Source organism: Antennarius striatus, chromosome 15 (assembly GCF_040054535.1).
Source record: "Antennarius striatus isolate MH-2024 chromosome 15, ASM4005453v1, whole genome shotgun sequence".
Taxonomy (NCBI): domain Eukaryota; kingdom Metazoa; phylum Chordata; class Actinopteri; order Lophiiformes; family Antennariidae; genus Antennarius; species Antennarius striatus.
In genome coordinates this window covers 18,189,902-18,209,193 of record NC_090790.1, presented here as the reverse complement: position 1 = coordinate 18,209,193, position 19,292 = coordinate 18,189,902, and the positions used below count along the sequence as shown (strand labels likewise).

Here is a 19,292-nt window from a genome sequence, read left to right as displayed (position 1 = left end):
AAAAATTCTATAGACTGTGACCTCTGAACAGTAGATGTAGTCCAATTGGACATTGACAAGGGCAGAATCTGTTAATCTGAGTGCAAAAAAAAAAAAAATCATCCTGTTGCTGTAATTCACGTAAACAACGCACCATCGATATAACGTCGGCTAAGCCCAGGGTCCCCAGGCTTCATCAGGACCTGGTTTACATTTGGGGTCATCATGAGGGAAATTAATTGGCACAGCACTGTCTTGGTGGAACTTGAGCCTCATGAGAAGATCTTTCACAACATCAGGATGCTGAGCAGATACATCTTTTGTCTCCCGTGGATCATTTTCTATGTCAAACAGCATCACAGTCTTCAGATGTCGCTTGAAAGAAGGACTTGACTCAGAGGTGCTCTGGTCAGGTCGACTGTGCCAAGCACTACAACCTGGTGGAAATTAGATGAACGTCAGCAACAACTTAACACATTTGCATCGAGCACTGGGCTACAATTCCAAGGGAGGTAGAACACTTTTTCAGGATCAGAAGAAGAAACATTTTATTTCAAAGTAAGTTGTCTTTGTGACATATTCAGTGAATTGGACAACCTGGAAATTTTAAAAGCAGCAAAGGAGCAGAAAAGTGAAACACAAATATCGGAACTTCTTATTTTCATCATCAGCCACAGCCCAAGAAACCCTATCTGATGTTAATCAATGAGAAATCTTCAAAGAAGAGGCCATGTTTTTTAATTTTGCATCACAATACGTCACTTTCGCCATTTTTCTTATTCTAACGGCAACAATAAAATTACTGGTTATTCCAGATCAGAAATAAGAGATGAATGTGTTTGACTTTCAGCTTCCCTCAGATTAAACATGTCATGACAGTCGATGGAAAATACTGACCTTTGGGGCCAGTGAGCAGCTTCCACTTTGAGAATCGAATGGCTGCTTGAATGGACACATCGAAACCAAAATCAACCCAAGAGTCATCATGGACTACCTCATCATCGCCTGCAGAGAACAAGATTATGAATGAATGAAAAACTATTTAAAATTCCATTAAGCCCCATATTAATTTCCCTGAGGAAGTTTTCCCAAGGTATTAATAAAGTTCTCTATATCTGTATATCTAAAATCACCAAGTATTGACTTGAATCCTCATTCTTCAGAGATGAATATACTGAGGTTCTCTTTGGGAGTGACCAGGAAGGATAGGATCAGGAATGAGTACATCAGAGGGACAACACATGTTAGGGGTTTTGGAGATAAAGTCAGAGAGGCCAGAATGAGATGGTTTGGACATGTCCAGAGGAGAGATAGTGAATATATTGGTAGAAGGATGCTGAGTTTTGAACTGCCAGGCAGGAGGCCTAGAGGAAGACCAAAGAGGAGGTTTATGGATGTAGTGAAAGAGGACATGAAGGTAGTTGGTGTGAGACAAGAGGATGCAGAAGACAGGGTTAGATGAGGACATGAAGGAAAAAGAAGAAGAAGACCATGGTCAACACATTCCTTCTATCTGGATGTTTGTTGTATATCGGACACGTCATCAAGGCGCTGCCACTTCTGGATTTTCTCTCATTGGAAACACTAAGATCATCACGGAGCAAGCATGACAAAAAACGGTGAGTAGATTTCACCATTCTCTGACCCCTACAATACCACACCACCTCAACAAAAGCCAAAGTTGAACTTTTAAACATGCAATCACTGAATAGATTGTCCTCTTTCATTCATGACCCACAGACATGGCTACAACTACTTGGACAAAACCAGCAGCACTGGCTGTGGTGGTAGAGGCATAGCTGTGGTATATTGAAACAAATTTACCGGTAATTTGTCTCTGCTGCCCTTGCCTTGATACTGTCCTGTTGAGTGTGTAACATTAAAATGCAAGCCCACTTCTACCACTTTAGAAATTTTTCAAAATTCTGCCCCTCACTCTCCCAGATGCAGAAAAGTTGATCCACGCCTTTATCTCCCCCAGGCTGAACTACTGCAATGCCTTTTTTTGTTTTGATCCCCAGAAAAACATCCAGAAGCTCAAATACATTCAAAACTGTGCTGTTTGGATCCTGTCGAAAGTGTAAAAAATTTGACCTCATCTTATCTGTTCTTAAGTCACTTCAATGGCTTCCTGTCTCACTCAGAATCCAATACAAAATCTGTTGTCTCACTCATCAGTGTCTCCACGTCACTGCTCCTAATTATCTGAAGGAGCTTATCAATATAAAGTGCATTACAAATATATTATTATTGTTGTTGTTGTTGTTGTTGCTGCTGCTGCTTTCGTTGTTACTATACCTAGTTCTTGTTCCCATTTTAGTTTTAGGTATGAGGTTGTGTTCCCTCTTCCATACATTGTTATTATTACTTTGCTTTTTTTTTTTTTGCTTTTAGATTCCAAATACGGTGTTGATTATGCCAGAAAATTTTTCACAAGAACATACAGTATATCAAGAAACAAGGCAGAATTTTCACAGGTCTGGATGGGAGTGGTGATGCTTACACAAGGTGGAACAGTTTCTTACCTACTGTGAAGACACTTAAAAAGCTATCTTCTGCGTGCATTGAAAGTTGAACTTACATTGAGGAGTAGAGTACTCATGTGCGAGAGGGTCGATGTTGTGTAGTAGTTCCTCCCTGGGTGAGGAATCTCCTTTGCTGTAAGACAAAAAAACCCCCAATGTAACTCCTGGGGATACACAAATGACACATAGACACCACGATGCTTGATTCACTGGTCAATCTACTGGAAAATATTTATCTAAAGCAGCTAGTTGCTGTTCAGTAGGAAATCATATATGATCGGGAAGAAGCACAAGGAGGTAACAGGTTGTCATGACTAAAGACCTGGTGTCAGTCATACTGTAAACTCAAAAGTGCAACAGCTCAGTTCACCTGATTGTGTCCCACACATTAAATCCATCCAGTAACTTTGTGCCGCTGATGCTCCCTCCTGCTACGCCCACTAAAGTTGGGAGCCAATCAGAGATGTGGATGAGTTCACGGCTGATGGTCCCGGGTGACTGCAGTAGCGGGCTGGTGACAAAGCCGACTCCCCGGACTCCTCCTTCCCACATTCCGCCCTTATTCCCCCGCAGCGGCCAGTTGCTGCCACCATTTATAATCTGACCTCCATTATCTGAGAGAAAAAAGTTCATAGCAATGAAGAAAATATGATTCAAGTGAGACAGATTTCATTGTAGGTTAACTCTGGAAAGGTTTTACAAGCTTGATTGGGTAAGGTAAATAAATACAGAAAGAAATAGTTTATAGGGCTGCAAATTGTTGGGAACAAGAATGAATTACTATGTATCTGCTGTGTCGTATTAAAAAGAGACAAAGAAGTCATTAAAGTTGCCCTGTTAGGTAAAATGAATTAAATATGCAGAGTTCATATTACCTCAAGGTAGTAGTGCATCCCTGGGATGCGCTTCAACAAAAATTTGCGTTTCCCAACATGACGTTTATGCATCACAAAAATAATGAGAATCTACAGTAGAAGTGTATGCAAGGATTGAGTTTTGCCAATAGCACAATATAAAAACAAAACAAACTGTTAATTTTTAGTGTTTTTATTAATAACATCATAACTGTTTAGGTAAAAAGAAAAAAAAGGGTAAAATTGTATATTAGTTTTATCAAAATTTTGAAGGCTTGTAGTCATTTAAAAAAAGTTTTAGAAATAAAGAAAGATGTAATACAGTTTATTTTCACTTTTGCTTTTCACTCAATATTTATTTATTTATTTTTGCCTTTAATTACATCCCACGATGTTACCTGTTGAGAACACCAGAATTGTGTTGTCCCAAAGTCCGTGCTGCTTCAAAGCCACAGTGATGTCACCAACAGTCTCGTCCATGGCTGCCACCATGCCAGCGTACACCCGCCGATTGTTGTCTGTGATAAACTTGTAGGGGGTTAGGTAGCGCTCTGGCACCTGAAGAGGGGCATGGACTGACTGCAAAGCCACGTAAAGAAAGATTGGCTGAAAGATGAACACAAACATGTGTTAAGTCTCACTTATTGATAGACAGTTCTCTATGAATACATTTCAAAGCACAGGTATTCTGCTGGAGATCCTACTTACGCGATGCAATTGTAGAGAAAATTATCATCAGGCAACCCCAAACATGTAGAATACAATTCATTGTCTTTATGAAGGTTGCAGTCTCGCTTTCACTGGCAGTGTCAGTGTGTTTGCAATGAATTGTTGAAATCTTACACACTGTCAGCTCACGCTCTAAAGCGAGCACTGCTGAGGCGCCCTTGAGCAAGGCGCCGTCCTCTTTAAAAGTTGCTCATTGTGATTAAACTAACCATGTGCTAGATTGAGCCTCTAATTTCCCTTCAGGGTTATTAAAGTATACAAAATAAAAATAAATAAAATGAATAAGTAAAGCGAAGAATCACCAAAGACAGCTATGGCCTCAGATGCAGTTGAGGTTTGGGTGTATTTCCTGTTTTAGTTTGAAGGTTGATTCAAACTAAAATGTTGTGACACTGTTTGTGTGTGTGTGTGTGTGTGTGTGTGTGTGTGTGTGTGTGTGTGTGTGTGTGTGTGTGTGTGTAGGTGTAGGTGTAGGTGTGTGTGTGTCACCTGGGTTGACTTGTGGTTTTCAATGATACTGATGGTCTTCTGGGCGAATAGCTCGGTGGAATAGACTTCGCTGTAATTGGAGGCAACTTCCTCTCCGTCTCGCAAGTCCAACACACAGTGCTTACCCTGACCAGGTAAACACCATATATGACTGTAATAATCCTCATGGCCTGCCAAGTAACCTGCAGCAACACAGGAAGATGACAGGAATTCATTCATATATACAGTAAATGTGTAATTTTAGAAATGTTGTCCTATAAAACAATCTTATATGTCAAAGAAATATACCAAAGTACGTGTCAAAGCCCCGGCGTGTGGGCAGACATTCCTTCTTGTACATGCCCAGGTGCCATTTGCCCACCATGTGTGTGGCGTACCCCGTCTCTTTCAACAGCTGAGGCAACAGTTTCTCATCCAGAGGCAAACAGTAAGGTTGGCATTCATGTATAATACTGTGCTGCAAACCTGTGTGGATCTGAGGAGGACAGAAAAAAACACAAGATGGACCAGAACCAGAATATTTTATTTTTTGTTGATTGCTGATTTAATTAATCGAATGTAGCCACAAAAGGGCACAAGCCAGTGTCTTATTGTGCCGGTCCCAAGTCCAGATAAATACAAAGGGTTGTGTAAGGTAGGGCATCCGACATAAAAAGTTTTGCCTAATCAAACATGGGAATCAAATCTATGACTTTAAGACTGATTTAATTAAGAAGTTGTTAACAGGTTTTCATGTTCTTTTTTCGCGAGCATAACTTCCCCTCCATTAACTGCCCCCTTACCATGGTGGAGGGGTTAGACTACCATAAACATCCTAGGAACTGTGTTGTTTGGGCCAATGTGCAATTGTAATTTCTGGTATGGTCTCCCATGGCAGAGGTTCTTGGTGAAAGTTAAGACAAAGTGCAGATCAGAAAATCCCTGATGGCAATTATACCAACCCATGAGTTTATGCAACAAAATGGTATATTGATCTTTGTACCTTTGTCATGTAGGAGATTTTGCATTGATGATTAGTGTCGAGGAGAGCTACAGACAGTTTATCCTTCTGTCTTTTTTCTCTATTAGACCTTAAATATTGTGTTCTCTCCCTATGATCACTTCTGTTGGTTTGTTCATTGCTTTACCTCACCACAATGAGAATCAAATGCAGTTCTGTGATTAAGTTGAGATCAAGCTACAGGACCTATTTTGTTCTGTTAAGCACTATCACGTTTTAGATGTTTTTACCTAACAAACAATAGCAAATTCTCTTTCTTTTTTTGTCTTATTCATAGAACATTGAACTTTCACATGCTTGCAAGATACTGCCATGTGCTTCTCCTTGACAAGTGGGGAGCAAGTATAAAAGTCAATAACTTAGGAGTCAATGAATGCAACCTGAAAGTCCTCGCACCACGTCCTCACCTCAGCCGCTGGGTCTAAATTCAGACACCAACTATCTGGCTATCTGCCACTCTCTCTCTTTCTCTTGCCCTGTTCCTACCCACATTATATTATTTTTCCACCCAACCAGTCAGGCCGGAAGGCCGCCCTCCAGACTCCAGGTTCTTTTCGGATTTTTATCCTCAACTAAGGACTTTTTCCCCATCACTGTCACTTATACTTGCTCTGTAGGGTTCTGTTGGCTTTTTCTGTCTGTAAAAGGTATTCAAAATGCCTGCTAATGTGATTAAGCACTCTAAAAATAAAAGTTGATTAATTGCATGCTTGCTTACTTGTTACTAGATGGACTGACTCATGATTTACTGTCAGGGTACATTTTCACATGTTTGTTTTCCATACCATATGTAATATAAGTAACTACATCTGTGAGTTCAAGTACATCTATAGCAGCCTTGTAGGATTAGGACAGACACAACGCGGCCAATCAAGCCGGATGGAGAACTGAGAGTTATTTCACTGCAGGAGGAAATGTATGCTTTATTACCAACTGTCCAAGATTAATGGAATGGAGTAGAATGTACATTATGATATCTGTCACTACATCCAAACACATCTGGTAAGGTCTTGAGGAATAAGGTCTCACCTGATATCTCCCGGTCATGAGCTGGCTCCTGGATGGGGTACAGATGGGCTGAACATAGTAGTTCTCCAGGCGGACTCCTTTAGCAGAGAGCTGGTCCAGGTTCGGTGTTCTGATCTCTGACCCGTGGTAGCCGACATCGTTCCAGCCGAAGTCATCAGCCAAGATGAAGACGATGTGAGGCTGTTGTGCCGCTAAAACTCCAGGAGAACTGAAAAACAGAGCAACTACGATCAGCTGGAGAGCCATGCTGTTTTCTTGTTTATTCCACAAATGACTAGTTTGTCACAAAATTAAACAAAAAAGACAACAATCTCTCGGGTTGAGATCAGTCATTAAAGTGTATGCCTCCACTGAAGGGTTATAATCGCAGATATTTAAGGTGAACCCAGTCGTGAGAAATAACAGACACAACCACCTACGTCAATAATACAAAACACTCCACTCCCATAGCTAAAAACAAAAGAATGCAGGACTGCTGGCTGGACAATTCTAACAGGCAGCAGGTTACCTGTAGCTGCAAAAAAAAAATTATAGTGTTTAATGTTTGAATGCAAAGTGTTTCACATCACTTAAAATCTATCATGTTTTTGTTTCTGATGGTTGAAGAGACATAATGTTCACTATTTTTTAAAAAGAGACAAATGAATGAGTGAGAGAACAGCTTGTAGCTGTAATTTGGACATGATGATACACAATACCATTTTATGTTGGCAACTGCTTTGTTTTTCTCTATAATTCAGGTCTATGATGTTTTTTATTTATACAAGTCATCCTGCCATCATGTCAAGGAAACAGGTAGAACAGTGGAGGAGGTGTGAAGGTTCTGTTCTTTTGGTATGCTCGGCGGGTCTGTTATTGTACAAAGCTCATCGTCTCCTGACAGGTTAAGCAGTCAGGAGACAATAATAATAATAATGATAATGATAATGATAATGATAATGATAATGATAATGATAATGATAATAATAATAATAATAATAATAATAATAATAATAATAATCCTATATTGTCCCACAGTGGGGAAATTTGTGTGATTGTGGCAGCGGGGAAGGGGGGATCATACATAAATACTTAAATAATATACATACATATGCAACATATGAAATATACATATTCACATATTGTAAACATATTAACATATATCATATCATCAGAAATTTACAGTTATATTTACAAAACTAAATACTCCAGACTGCAGAATTGCAGATTGCAATGGTCATCCAGATTAAGAATGTTTTGTTCTTTGAGTTCTTTGAGTTTTTTGAGTGGTCTGCTGGGAGGATGAGGGTGTGGCTGGTGCCTAGCAGCTATAGAGGCCCACCAGTCCCACTCTACTCATCAGCCTCATCTCAAAAGGCCTGGATTTTCCCTAAGAGGGTGCCAGACTATTCCGTCCTGTTACAGTGATGGGAGCGTCTAGTGTTTCTCTCAGCTGCCAGTTCTTTTATATGTTTTTGGATTTTTGCTCAGCTTGCTCACTTGCGTTTTTGTTTAGCCTGAGCAATACATCTGTTGATTTTTACACGTGTATCAGTCTCTGCTAGTGATGTCTGAATGGCGCCCCGTGGGGCTTCGAACCAGTTGCAACAATTGTGCCGCAAACTGTTTCATTACTCTCCGCCCCATTCATTGAGAATGTGGACGCCCTCTTTGGCGGGATGTCTATACTGCGACCACACAACGGTCGATGAGCCCAGAAAACAGCGCTTTGACGTTTGCTGTATTGCATTTATTTTATGAATAAAATCGAATATAATCTAATTCAATGTGTTAATCCTTGCTTGCAAAGGTGGATCATAAAACAATTTCCTATATATTATTATTATTATATTATTATTATATTATATTATTATTATTATTATATTATTATTATTATATATTATTATAGGGAAGAGCCTGAAAATAAGTTTCTTAGAAAATTAAAATCTACTTTGTTTGGCGGCACCAGTTCCAAATGTTCCCAGACTTGGGATCTCTCTTTGGTTGGATCCATTGTAAAGTAATTCATTCATTCATCTTCTAACCCGCTTAATCCGCAAACACAAGTCGCGGGGGAGCCGGCGCCTATCCCGGCAGTCTCAGGGCGTGAGGCGGGGGACACTCCGGGCACGACGCCAGTGCACCGCGGAGCCACATAGAAACAAACAATCATTCACACACACACTCCTATGGTCAATTTGGGACCGGCCAATCAACCTGAAGCGCATGCTTTTGGAGGTGGGAGGAAGCCGGAGAACCCGGAGAAAACCCACGAAGACACGGGGAGAGCATGCGAACTCCGCACAGAGCGGGACTTGAACCCGGGTCCGCCGTGTTGTGAGGCGGCAGCGCTAACCACTGCGCCACCGTGCCGCCTGTAAAGTAATTACGACGGAAAACATCAGTATGTGGCATCACAGATTTTTTAGTAGGTAGTCACGTGATACCATACGCATATGCTATTGGCTGACAGCATGTGTGAGTGTGCTGCGTTCTGAGACTCACAGAACACAGCACATTTCTGTGTATTAAATATAGTTTTCTTTAATACAAAAATAATAAAGATATAAAGTGGTTTAGTATCAGTATAAATTACCATAAATAATAAAATAAATAGTTCGTCACTATATCACGGAATTTTGTTTTTTTCTGGTGGTCCTGGAACACATTAACTATGAGTAACGACGGATTATATAATTTTCCTTTTTAGTGCTAAACTATTACTCTATATTCTATACTCAAATTCTGAAGATGACGATGAAGATGAAGAATACTTTAATCATCCCGAGGAGAAATAATTTTCCTTTGCTGAATACAAATACAATCATACAACAAACATTATACAAAATTACAGTTATCACAGACAGGAAACAGAACAGTCACATTAGATAAACATGGCTCGTAGGAATGTACAGGTAGGGTTTAAGAACAAGAGAAAATCTCCAGTCCATCATCAGTCCATCACCTCCCCCACACTCAACCGCAAGTCGATGACCTTTCTGATCTAGATGTAAAGGTGGTGGCTGGTGTTCCCCAGGACTGCTCTGAACTTGGACATGGTCCTCCTCTACAGAACTGTCTCCACGGAGTCCAGACCCTGACCGACCACAAAACCAGCCCTGTTGATGAGTCTGTTCAGGCGTTCCCTCATCCTGGCATCACCTCCCCAACACGCAATGATGTAAAACAGCACAGAGCTCTTTCCGAGCTCTTTCAGAACATCTGAAAGAGCTCGGAGCAGATGTTGAAGAAGGCCATCCTCCTCAGGAAGTACATCCTACTCTGCCCCTTCTTGTAAACACAGTCCAAGTTGCTAGTCCAGTCCAGTCTATTATCCAGCTGCAGTCCCAGGTATTTGTAGGTCTCTATAACCTCCACCTCTTTGCCCCTCGAAGGCCACTGACTGTGCCGAGATAGGTGCCCGCCGAAAATCCAGGACCATCTCCTTCGTCTGGGGGATGTTCAGCTGGAGCTTGTTCCCTGACACCACTCCAAAAAATCCCTTCCTCTTCCTCACCCTCCCTGACACATGCCACAGTGGCAGCGTCATCTGAAAATTTCTGTGTGGGGCGTGTATTCAACTTAACTGAAAATCCGTGGTGTAGAGGATGAAGAGATGGGGAGAGAATAAATTTTCAGCCCTTGAAAAACGGTGATAAACCATTATAACTACATAGCATATTTTAAAATTTCATAATAATTATTTGGGAATTCAAAGAGTGTCATTTTATGTCTGTGTATGTTCTGTGATTTTTATTATTTCAATTTTTATTTTTATTTTTTTGCTGAATGAGTCCAAAAGACACGGGACACCATTCATCAGCCTGCACACTACCAATTCTAAGCCCAGGGTCCCCAGGCATTGGGACCTGAGTTACATTTGGGGTCAGCATGAGGGAAATTAATTGGCACAGCACGATTTTGGTGCAACCTGAGCCTTTTGAGGAGATCCTTCACAACGTCAGGATGCTGAGCAGATACATCTTTTGTCTCACGTAGATCATTTTGTATGTCAAACAGCATCACAGTCTTCAGCTGTTGATTCTCTGAAGGACTTGACTCAGAGTTGCTCTGGCCAGGTCGAGAGTACCAAGCACTACAACCTGGTCGAAATTACATGAACAATGTTGGTATTCTTAAAGTTGGCTTTATGACTACAAATCTGGATATTTGAAAAGCAACTAGTAGTAGTCGGAAGCAAAAACCAACAATGAAAATTCTGAAAATTAGAGAGAAGGTGCAAGTAGTTCTAGAACTCAAGGTGGAGAAGGAGATCTGACGTCATCTTCAAGAACTACCGCTGACAATGAATCTCTATCTAAGGTGAGGTAATGTTTTCAATTTCACATCAGAACCAGACACTTTCACCACGTTTTTTTATTCACTCTATCCCCCTAACTGACTTCAAGGCAATACAACAAAACAATAAAATCAAGAGATGAATATGTTTGATGGAAAATACTGACCTTTGGGGCCAGTTAGCAGCTTCCACTTTGTAGATCGAATGGCTGCGTGAATGGACACATCGAAGCCAGATTTGACCCAAGAGCCATCGTTGACCATCTCATCAGTACCTGCAGAGAACAAAGGACAAACTTTCAGATCAATTTGAAAAAAACTCCTTATTATGATATTAGACTACCAGTGGATACAAAATTATTTCTATGCCTACTTAATTACATAAAATAGCCGACTAGCACCAAAGGTCAGTGCATGTCTTGAAATCTTAGCTACTTGTTCCTTGTTGTGGCAGCATTACCACAAAAACAAGGCCTCCAAATGACAGGAGCAAAATTCTTACTCTGGTTGTGGATGGAGGAAAAGCTGAGGGACATAAGGAGAGAGGACAGACCTGCAGGTTCATGAGATTTTTTGGGTGGGCAAGGAAACTTATTTGTGACTTTTGTGGTAATAATCCCAGTTTTCGAGTACACTGAAATGTGAACTCACATGGATTTTTGAAGAGCGAGTCGATGTTGTGCAGCAGCTCCAAATGAGGAGATTTTAATCCTTTGCTGTAAAATAGAAATCAGTTTAGCTCTTAAACATGTGGGCACACTATAATTCGTTGCACCTCTTTGTAGGTTTTCCCTTCTTTCATTTACTTCTTAATCAAAGAATACTCTTCTGCGGTACAATGCCTCGAACGACACATACTGTATGTACTCTTTTTTTCAAGGACAAATGCACAGCTAGCATATGCAGCCTCAGTTTATTTGATTCTTAAACCTGTTGCTAAGCCTGTTCAACATCTTTCTTTTTCTAGTTGGGCTGCAGGGTGCAGGGCGCAACCTCACTAATTGAACTCAGTATTATTATAATTTTTTTAACAAACCCCATTCGGTTTCACAGAATCAGCAGCATGCAGTGTGTGTGTGTATGTGTGTGTGTATACACCTGTGTATGATATTTTTGTAATGTGACAATGACAATGTGAGTCACACAGTAATGCTGCGTTCAGACATTTCTGTGGCAACCTGTAAGATCGGCTAACAATATGGCCCTTTCTGAACAGTGCACAATTGCATTTGGACACTTATGAAAAACAGAGTGGACGGCCAGCCTGCACTTTGAATGCAGCCTGTGTAGTTTCTGTGTCAACACACGGACAAATATGTTGGGTCAAGACATCTTCATTTTTATTTTTTTATGATTTAGTTCTGTCCATGGGGACGTTCACCAGCATCAAGACTGCTGTCAGTTCAGGTCAGGTTGAAAGTTAGAGCCAGCGATAGACACTATAGGCTCCCTGTAAGAAAACGGTGTCACAACCTGCCTGGTTATTCATATTCTTCTTAGATTATTGACGGGGGGTGTCCCCTTGTAGGAGCTAAATTTCATATTTAGAGTGTTAATGGAATTTTAATTACCTCAATGGTGATTATAGATTAAAATTTAAAAAACCTCAATTTACAATCGACTTACAAATAACCTTTCAGAAACAATTGTGTTTGTAGGGTGAGGACTACCTGTTGTGAATTTTCTGGGATTCAGACTTGTCAATTCTTGCATTTAGAGAAATTTGCTTTTTCGAGTTATGTGAACCTCACCTGATATCTCCCGGTCATGAGCTGGCTCCTGGATGGGGTACAGTTGGGCTGAACATAGTAGTTCTCCAGGTGGACTCCATTAGCAGAGAGCTGGTCCAGGTTCGGTGTTCTGATCTCTGACCCGTGGTAGCCGACATCGTTCCAACCGAAGTCATCAGCCAAGATGAAGACGATGTGAGGCTGTCGAGCTGCTAAAACTCCAGAGAAGATGAGGAACAGAGCAGCTATGATGAGTTGGAGAGACATGCTGTTTTCAAATGATTCAAGCCCTGTTTCTTCCTCAGTGAAGGAGTTTTTCCTGTCGCTTGTGCTTGCTCTGGAGGGTTCTATTGGGTTCTGTTGGGTTCCACCGCAACAAACCTATTTGGGATAGGATAGGATGGTGGCGCGTACAAACGAGCGCGTCCTTTTTCTCCCACTATAGCGGTCCTTTCGTCTTTGTTTTTAACTGCCTGTGGGTCTGAGAGGGCTGTAATTTCATCTGTGCTGTATGCTGTGCATGTATGGTGCATCTGACAATAAAGTTGACTTTGACTTTGACTTTGAAGTGTTAATGCGTTGACAGATGTAACTTAGATGTCTACAGTTATGTTTAGTGACAACAGAATAAATATTTGATCCAGACAAGGATCTTTCGTATCCGTGTTTGTATGTTTGTGGATCTGTGCCCCACCTTTTAATGAGACAGCTGGAGTTGTGAACTGTGCTTGTCTTTGTAGAGGTTTTCTGAGAACTGTACCATAAAGCTGGATTACGGCTTAGCGAGATAACTTCAGGTTTAACCCTGGCTTTTCAGAACCATAAAGGTGGCTGACTGCCTATCGGGCTACGTTGTCGCGGTAACCTATGCTGAACACCTAACCTGCTCCGGAGCAGGTGTAAGTGAAGCCAGATAAGTAAGAGGAAGACCGGCTAGGTTCATTAAGTTTTACAGGCCTCTGGTCAGGCCAGTTGGGATCATCACGGACTGAACACACTTACAAGTCAATTAAAGTTAATTACGGTTTTGATTTTTACAATTTATAACACAATTCATTCTCCATCAGAAACCTTCAGATAATCAAAATTTTGGCAATGATAAATTTTATTTGTTATTATCATACTCATCCTCTGGGTACCGACTCGGTCAAACCGTGGCTTTGTTGGTCCTCAAGTCAGAATAAAAATAAAACTGAGAGTCTCTGATGAGAGTAGATAAAAAACTTAAATCAAGGCAACAAGTGCACAACTTTAATTATCAGGGTATTAAAACAAACCAATGTACATACAAATGAGTTTTTAAAAAACAGATTTACAAAATGATCTTCGTACGTATTTGCCAGAATTTCATTTCCTTGACTAATTGATGTATAAATACTGTCAATTCTTTCAATTCATAATGAAGATGATAAAATGCATCGTTTAATTTTAAAATTTCGACACTCAAGTCACTCGGTTGACCTGTAAACATTAAGATACATTCGTGATATCAAAAACACCAATTACTCTCCCAAAGCAAAGCATTATTTACCGTAAAACGTTTATGAACCCTCCCCATACCACCTTATATTTGTATTACCTTTTCCCACACTCTTATAGACTGTTTAAAATATTGTATTAAAGAAAAGTTGCAGGAGGAACCTTGAGTCTCGGAATGCAGCGCACACACGGATGCTGTCAGCCAATAGCATGCGCGCATGGTATCATGTACTAAAAATCCGTGATGCAGTGAAGCCATGCATCTTGACGCTTTAGTAAAAAGTGTCCAAGAAGGTAAGAAGCCTGATGCGCTGAGATGCTTACAGAGAAACATAAAAGAACAAACTCAGGGAGATGAGTGTTGGAGATGCACAAACACAGCAGTGCTGCTCGGCGGAGGTTGTGGCAGAAAGGGGAACTACAGTAATTGGATATGGCGACATGTGTTTGTTCATATCTAACAATGCTTGTATCTTGAGGACCATCTGTTCATAAAAAAAATTCTTAAATTCTTAAATACAGTACAAAAAATGCAACACCAGCTCATTAACAGCTAAAATGTATTCCTAAAACAAAAGCACTAGTAATTAACTAAGTTTAAAAAAGGGCACTCAGAAGCAGCCACATGCAAATGTTTCTTTATTAAGTAATTTGTGATTTATAGAACAGGTAAATTTGATCATCACATTTCACCCCTTTAAACAATATGGATATGCAAATACGTAGAATAAAACTCACACACACATGTCACACCTCTCTATAATAGAAATTCCTGTTCCTGTGATCCCCATAAACAAAGCTTTATCCTTGTCGTCGTCTAAGCCCAGGGTCCCCAGGCTCCATCGGGACTTGTGATACATTTGGGGTCAGCATGAGGGAAATTAATTGGCACAGCACGTTTTTGGTGGAATTTGAGCCTCTTGAGGAGATTCTTCACAACAACAGGATGCTGAGCAGATACATCTTTTGTCTCCCGTGGATCATTTTCTATGTCAAACAGCATCACAGTCTTCAGCTGCTGATTCTCTGAAGGACTTGACTCAGAGTGGCTCTGGCCAGGTCGAGAGTACCAAGCACTACAACCTGGTGGAAATTAAATGAACAATGTCAGGTATTCTTAAAGTTGGCTTGATGACATATTACTAGTATGACTAAAAATCTAAAAAGAAGTTAGTAGCAGTCACCAGCAAAATCAAAGAAGGAAATCAACCATAAAAATTCCACAAATTAAAGAGAAGGTGCAAGTAGTTCTAGTACTCAGGGTGGAGAATGAGATCTGACCTCATCTTCAAGAACTACCGCTGACAATGAATCTCTATCTAAGGTGAGGTAATGTTTTCATTTTCACATCGGAACCAGACACTTTCACCATCTTTTTCCTCACTATATCCCCCCTACCCTAGCCAACTGACTTCAAGGCAATACAACAAAAGAATAAAATCACTGATTCTACCAGATCATAAATAAGAGATGAATGTGTTTGATGGAAAATACTGACCTTTGGGGCCAGTGAGCAGCTTCCACTTTTCAGATCGAATGGCTGCGTGAATGGACACATTGAAGCGAGATTTGAACCCAACACTATTGTTAACCATCTCAGAATTACCTGCAGAGAACAAAGGACAAACTTTCTGATCAATTTGAAAAAACTGCTTATTCTGATACAGTATTAGAGTGCCACTGGTTGCAAAATGATTTCTACGGATGCCTACTTAATGATACAAAATGGCTGAGCTATTATCAAGTGACCACCTCACGGGGTCCTTATGTTTTGCGGGATCAATAAAGTATTTGTGGCTTTTGTGGCTATCTTCCCAACTCTCCTTCTCTGATATTGGACACCTGGACAAAAAGTCTAGAGCAGCATTTCTTACAATGCTGAACATTTTTAGACTCCAGATGACCGATAAAAAAAAATAAAATTCCAAACCTGCAGCGTGTAGCATGGAAAAGACTTCCAATGCCTCATTACGCCACTGGCATTTGTAGCGTAAGGTAAACATGCTTTGTTTCTACTGCAATAAATTCAAGAGAAGTCGGTGTTTTTGGAAAAAAAATGCTTTTGGTGAACACAGCTGCAAGGTTTTATCCAAATATATCATCAATACATGTTGAGGGGCGGTGATTTGTCTTTCTTTGTGGCCTTTATGAAACAGGCCCTAATCCTAACCCCTAATCCTAACCCTGGCCTTGAGGACACTCTGAGATTTGAAACTTTTTGTAAGTGAAGCGAATTTAATTTTATTGGGACACTTATTACTGTGAATATTTGACAGACCAAATGAGAAGGGGAAAAGACTTTTTGTGTACAGTGAAATGTGAACTCACATAGATGATCGAAGAGAGGGTCGATGTTGTGCAGCAGCTCCAAACGAGGAGATTTTAATCCTTTGCTGTAAAATAAAAATCAGTGTAACTCTTAATGTGAACACTCAACCCACACATACACATTATGACATCTCTTGCCCAAGAGAGGAAACAGTGTTGGAAGGACTTGTTCAACAACAAATGAGTTACTGAATAAGCAAAATCTCGAGGAGATACAGACCCTGGATCGAGAGTGCAGAAGCAAACACATGGGGGAAGGATCAGTAGGAAGCACACAGAGAGGACAGGCCGTCATCAGTAAAGAGCTGATGGTACAACAGCTCAGCTCACCTGATTGTATTCCACATATCGAATCCATCCAACGGCTTTGCGCCGTTGGTGCTCCCTCCTGCTACGCTAACTAAAGTTGGGAGCCAATCAGAGATGTGCATGAGTTCACGACTAACAGTCCCGGGCTGCTGCAGAAGTGGACTGGTGATGAATCCGACTCCCCGGACTCCTCCTTCCCACATTGTGCCCTTATTCCCTCGTAGCGGCCAGTTGCTGCCACCCTCCATCACCTCACCTCCATTATCTGAGGGGCAGAAGATTACAGCAATACTGGCTTGCATCCATTATCTGTATGACAAGTGGAGGGATAGATTTAATTAAAGGTCCCATATTATGCTTTTTTAAATTTGTGCCAGATGTCTAACTACACTGTATTTGCAATGTCTTGCCCCAAAGTTATCCGTGGTCCTCAATATGTTTGATTAAATATTTATAAAATGACTTCTGGTCCAGTGTTTACATGCAGTACGTCACCTGTTGAGAACACCAAGATCGTGTTGTCCCAAAGTCCCTGCTGCTTCATGGCCAGAGTGATGTTCCCCACGGCCTCGTCCATTGCTGCCACCATGCCAGCGTACACCCTCCTATTGTGGTCTGTGATCAACTTGTAGGGGGTTAGGTAGCGCTCTGGCACCTGAAGAGGACCATGGACTGATTGCAAAGCCACGTAAAGGAAGAGGGGCTGAAAGATGGACAAAAAGATGTGTGACGACATATTTTTATAACTTACTGATAGACAGTTCTCTATGAATACATTTCAAAGCAGGGGTATTCTACTGGAGATCCTATGTAAGTGATGCAAATGTAGAGAAGATTATCATCAGGCAACTCCAAACACATACAGAACAATTTATCATTTCCTGTTTGTGCAAAACGGTCGATAAAAATCTGGAAGAAGAATCACCAAAGAGAGTGTTTGGCCCCATGTGCAGGTGAGGTTTGGATTGGGTTTGTTTCCTGTTTGAAGGTTGATTCATACCAGGTGTGTGTGTGTGTGTGTGTGTGTGTGTGTGTGTGTGTGTGTGTGTGTGTGTGTGTGTGTGTGTGTGTGTGTGTGTGTGTGTGTGTGTGTGTGTGTGTGTGTGTGTGTGTGTGTGTGTGTGTGTGTGTGTGTGTATGTTACCTGCATTGACTCGTGTTTTTTAATGATGCTGATGGACTTCTGGGCGAACAACTCGGTGGAATAGACATCGCTGTAGTTGGTGGCGACTCCCTCTCCGTCCCACAGGTCCAACGCACAGTGCCCGCCCTCATCAGGTACGGCAGTACAGCGTTCATGACTGTAATAATCCTCACTGCCTGTCAGGTAACCTGGATTAACACAGGGAGCAGATGACAGGAATTAATGCTTATATAAAAGTATACATTTATAAATGTATTCCAATAAAGCAATTATTGGACTAAAGCATTTTTTTTTAAATGTAGAAATGTTGTCCTATGAAACAATCTTAAATCTCATAGAAATATACCAAAGTACGTGTCAAAGCCCCGGCGTGTGGGCAGGCATTCCTTCTTGTACATTCCAAGGTGCCATTTGCCCACCATGTGTGTGGAGTATCCCACCTCCTTCAACAGCTGAGGCAGCAGTTTCTCATCCAGAGGCAAACAGTTGGGCTGACAGGGCCAGATGATACTGTGCTGCAAACCTGTGTGGATCTGATGAAGATGAATCAAAGATCAGCAAAGGGATTTAAAAATGCATTTCTTTTTTGAAACACTTTTTCTGGATTTTAAGACTTTTTTTTTTTACATCCATCCGTATGTGTTGTGCTTTAATGGTTTCTGTGTGCACACTGACAAACGTATCAAATCATGACATCTTTTTCTTACTGATTCAATGAAGATCATTAAAAAAAAAGAAGTTAGGATACAAATAGTGCATACTTAAATCAATGATTATAAATTAAAACCACTGTGATGTTTCAAATCATTCATAAGTAGCCCTCCATCCATCTTCTTATAGATGAGACGGCAGTAATTGTCTCATCCACATCACTTTTTCCACTTTGCGGGTCATGGAGCCTATCACAGCTGAATACAGGCAAGAGGAGGGTCAAATATCATTTAATTCATTTTCTTGCACCGGGAAATGTTAATTCTTGCATTTTTTTTAATGGAGAAATTTGCTTTATGAGTGGATTACAAAATGTGAACCTCACCTGATATCTCCCGGTCATGAGCTGGCTCCTGGATGGGGTACAGATGGGCTGAACATAGTAGTTCTCCAGGCGGACTCCATTAGCAGAGAGCTGGTCCAGGTTCGGTGTTCTGATCTCTGACCCGTGGTAGCCGACATCGTTCCAACCAAAGTCATCAGCCAAGATGAAGACGATGTGAGGCTGTCGAGCTGCTAAAACTCCAGAGAAGATGAGGAACAGAGCAGCTATGATCAGTCGGAGAGACATGTTGTTTTCAAATGACTCAACCATTGATGTGTAGACTATGCTTATCATAAAACAGAGTAAACAAGGAAACAAAAGTCCAGAAAGGTAAATGTCACCAAAGGGAGTCAAATAGGCTCATATGACATATCTTGCTTTAG

General features: G+C 40.9%; 2 protein-coding genes across 2 annotated transcripts; both read right to left on the bottom strand.

The window, feature by feature from the left end:
• Nucleotides 1-67: 67 nt before the first annotated feature.
• LOC137608243 (arylsulfatase B-like) lies at nt 68-7,106 on the bottom strand. The gene is made up of 8 exons (XM_068334469.1): nt 6,606-7,106; nt 4,865-5,051; nt 4,577-4,758; nt 3,757-3,964; nt 2,875-3,118; nt 2,561-2,637; nt 877-984; nt 68-416 (listed from the first exon to the last, which is right to left on the bottom strand). The coding sequence occupies exons 1-8, from the start codon at nt 6,849-6,851 to the stop codon at nt 151-153; spliced, it is 1,518 nt and encodes a 505-aa protein (XP_068190570.1). The 5' UTR covers nt 6,852-7,106; the 3' UTR covers nt 68-150.
• A 7,703-nt stretch (nt 7,107-14,809) lies between these two features.
• Nucleotides 14,810-19,155, bottom strand: LOC137608869 (arylsulfatase B-like). Its single transcript, XM_068335459.1, has 8 exons — nt 18,910-19,155; nt 18,220-18,406; nt 17,874-18,061; nt 17,225-17,432; nt 16,751-16,994; nt 16,430-16,485; nt 15,591-15,731; nt 14,810-15,175 (listed from the first exon to the last, which is right to left on the bottom strand). The coding sequence occupies exons 1-8, from the start codon at nt 19,153-19,155 to the stop codon at nt 14,910-14,912; spliced, it is 1,536 nt and encodes a 511-aa protein (XP_068191560.1). The 3' UTR covers nt 14,810-14,909.
• Nucleotides 19,156-19,292: the final 137 nt, after the last annotated feature.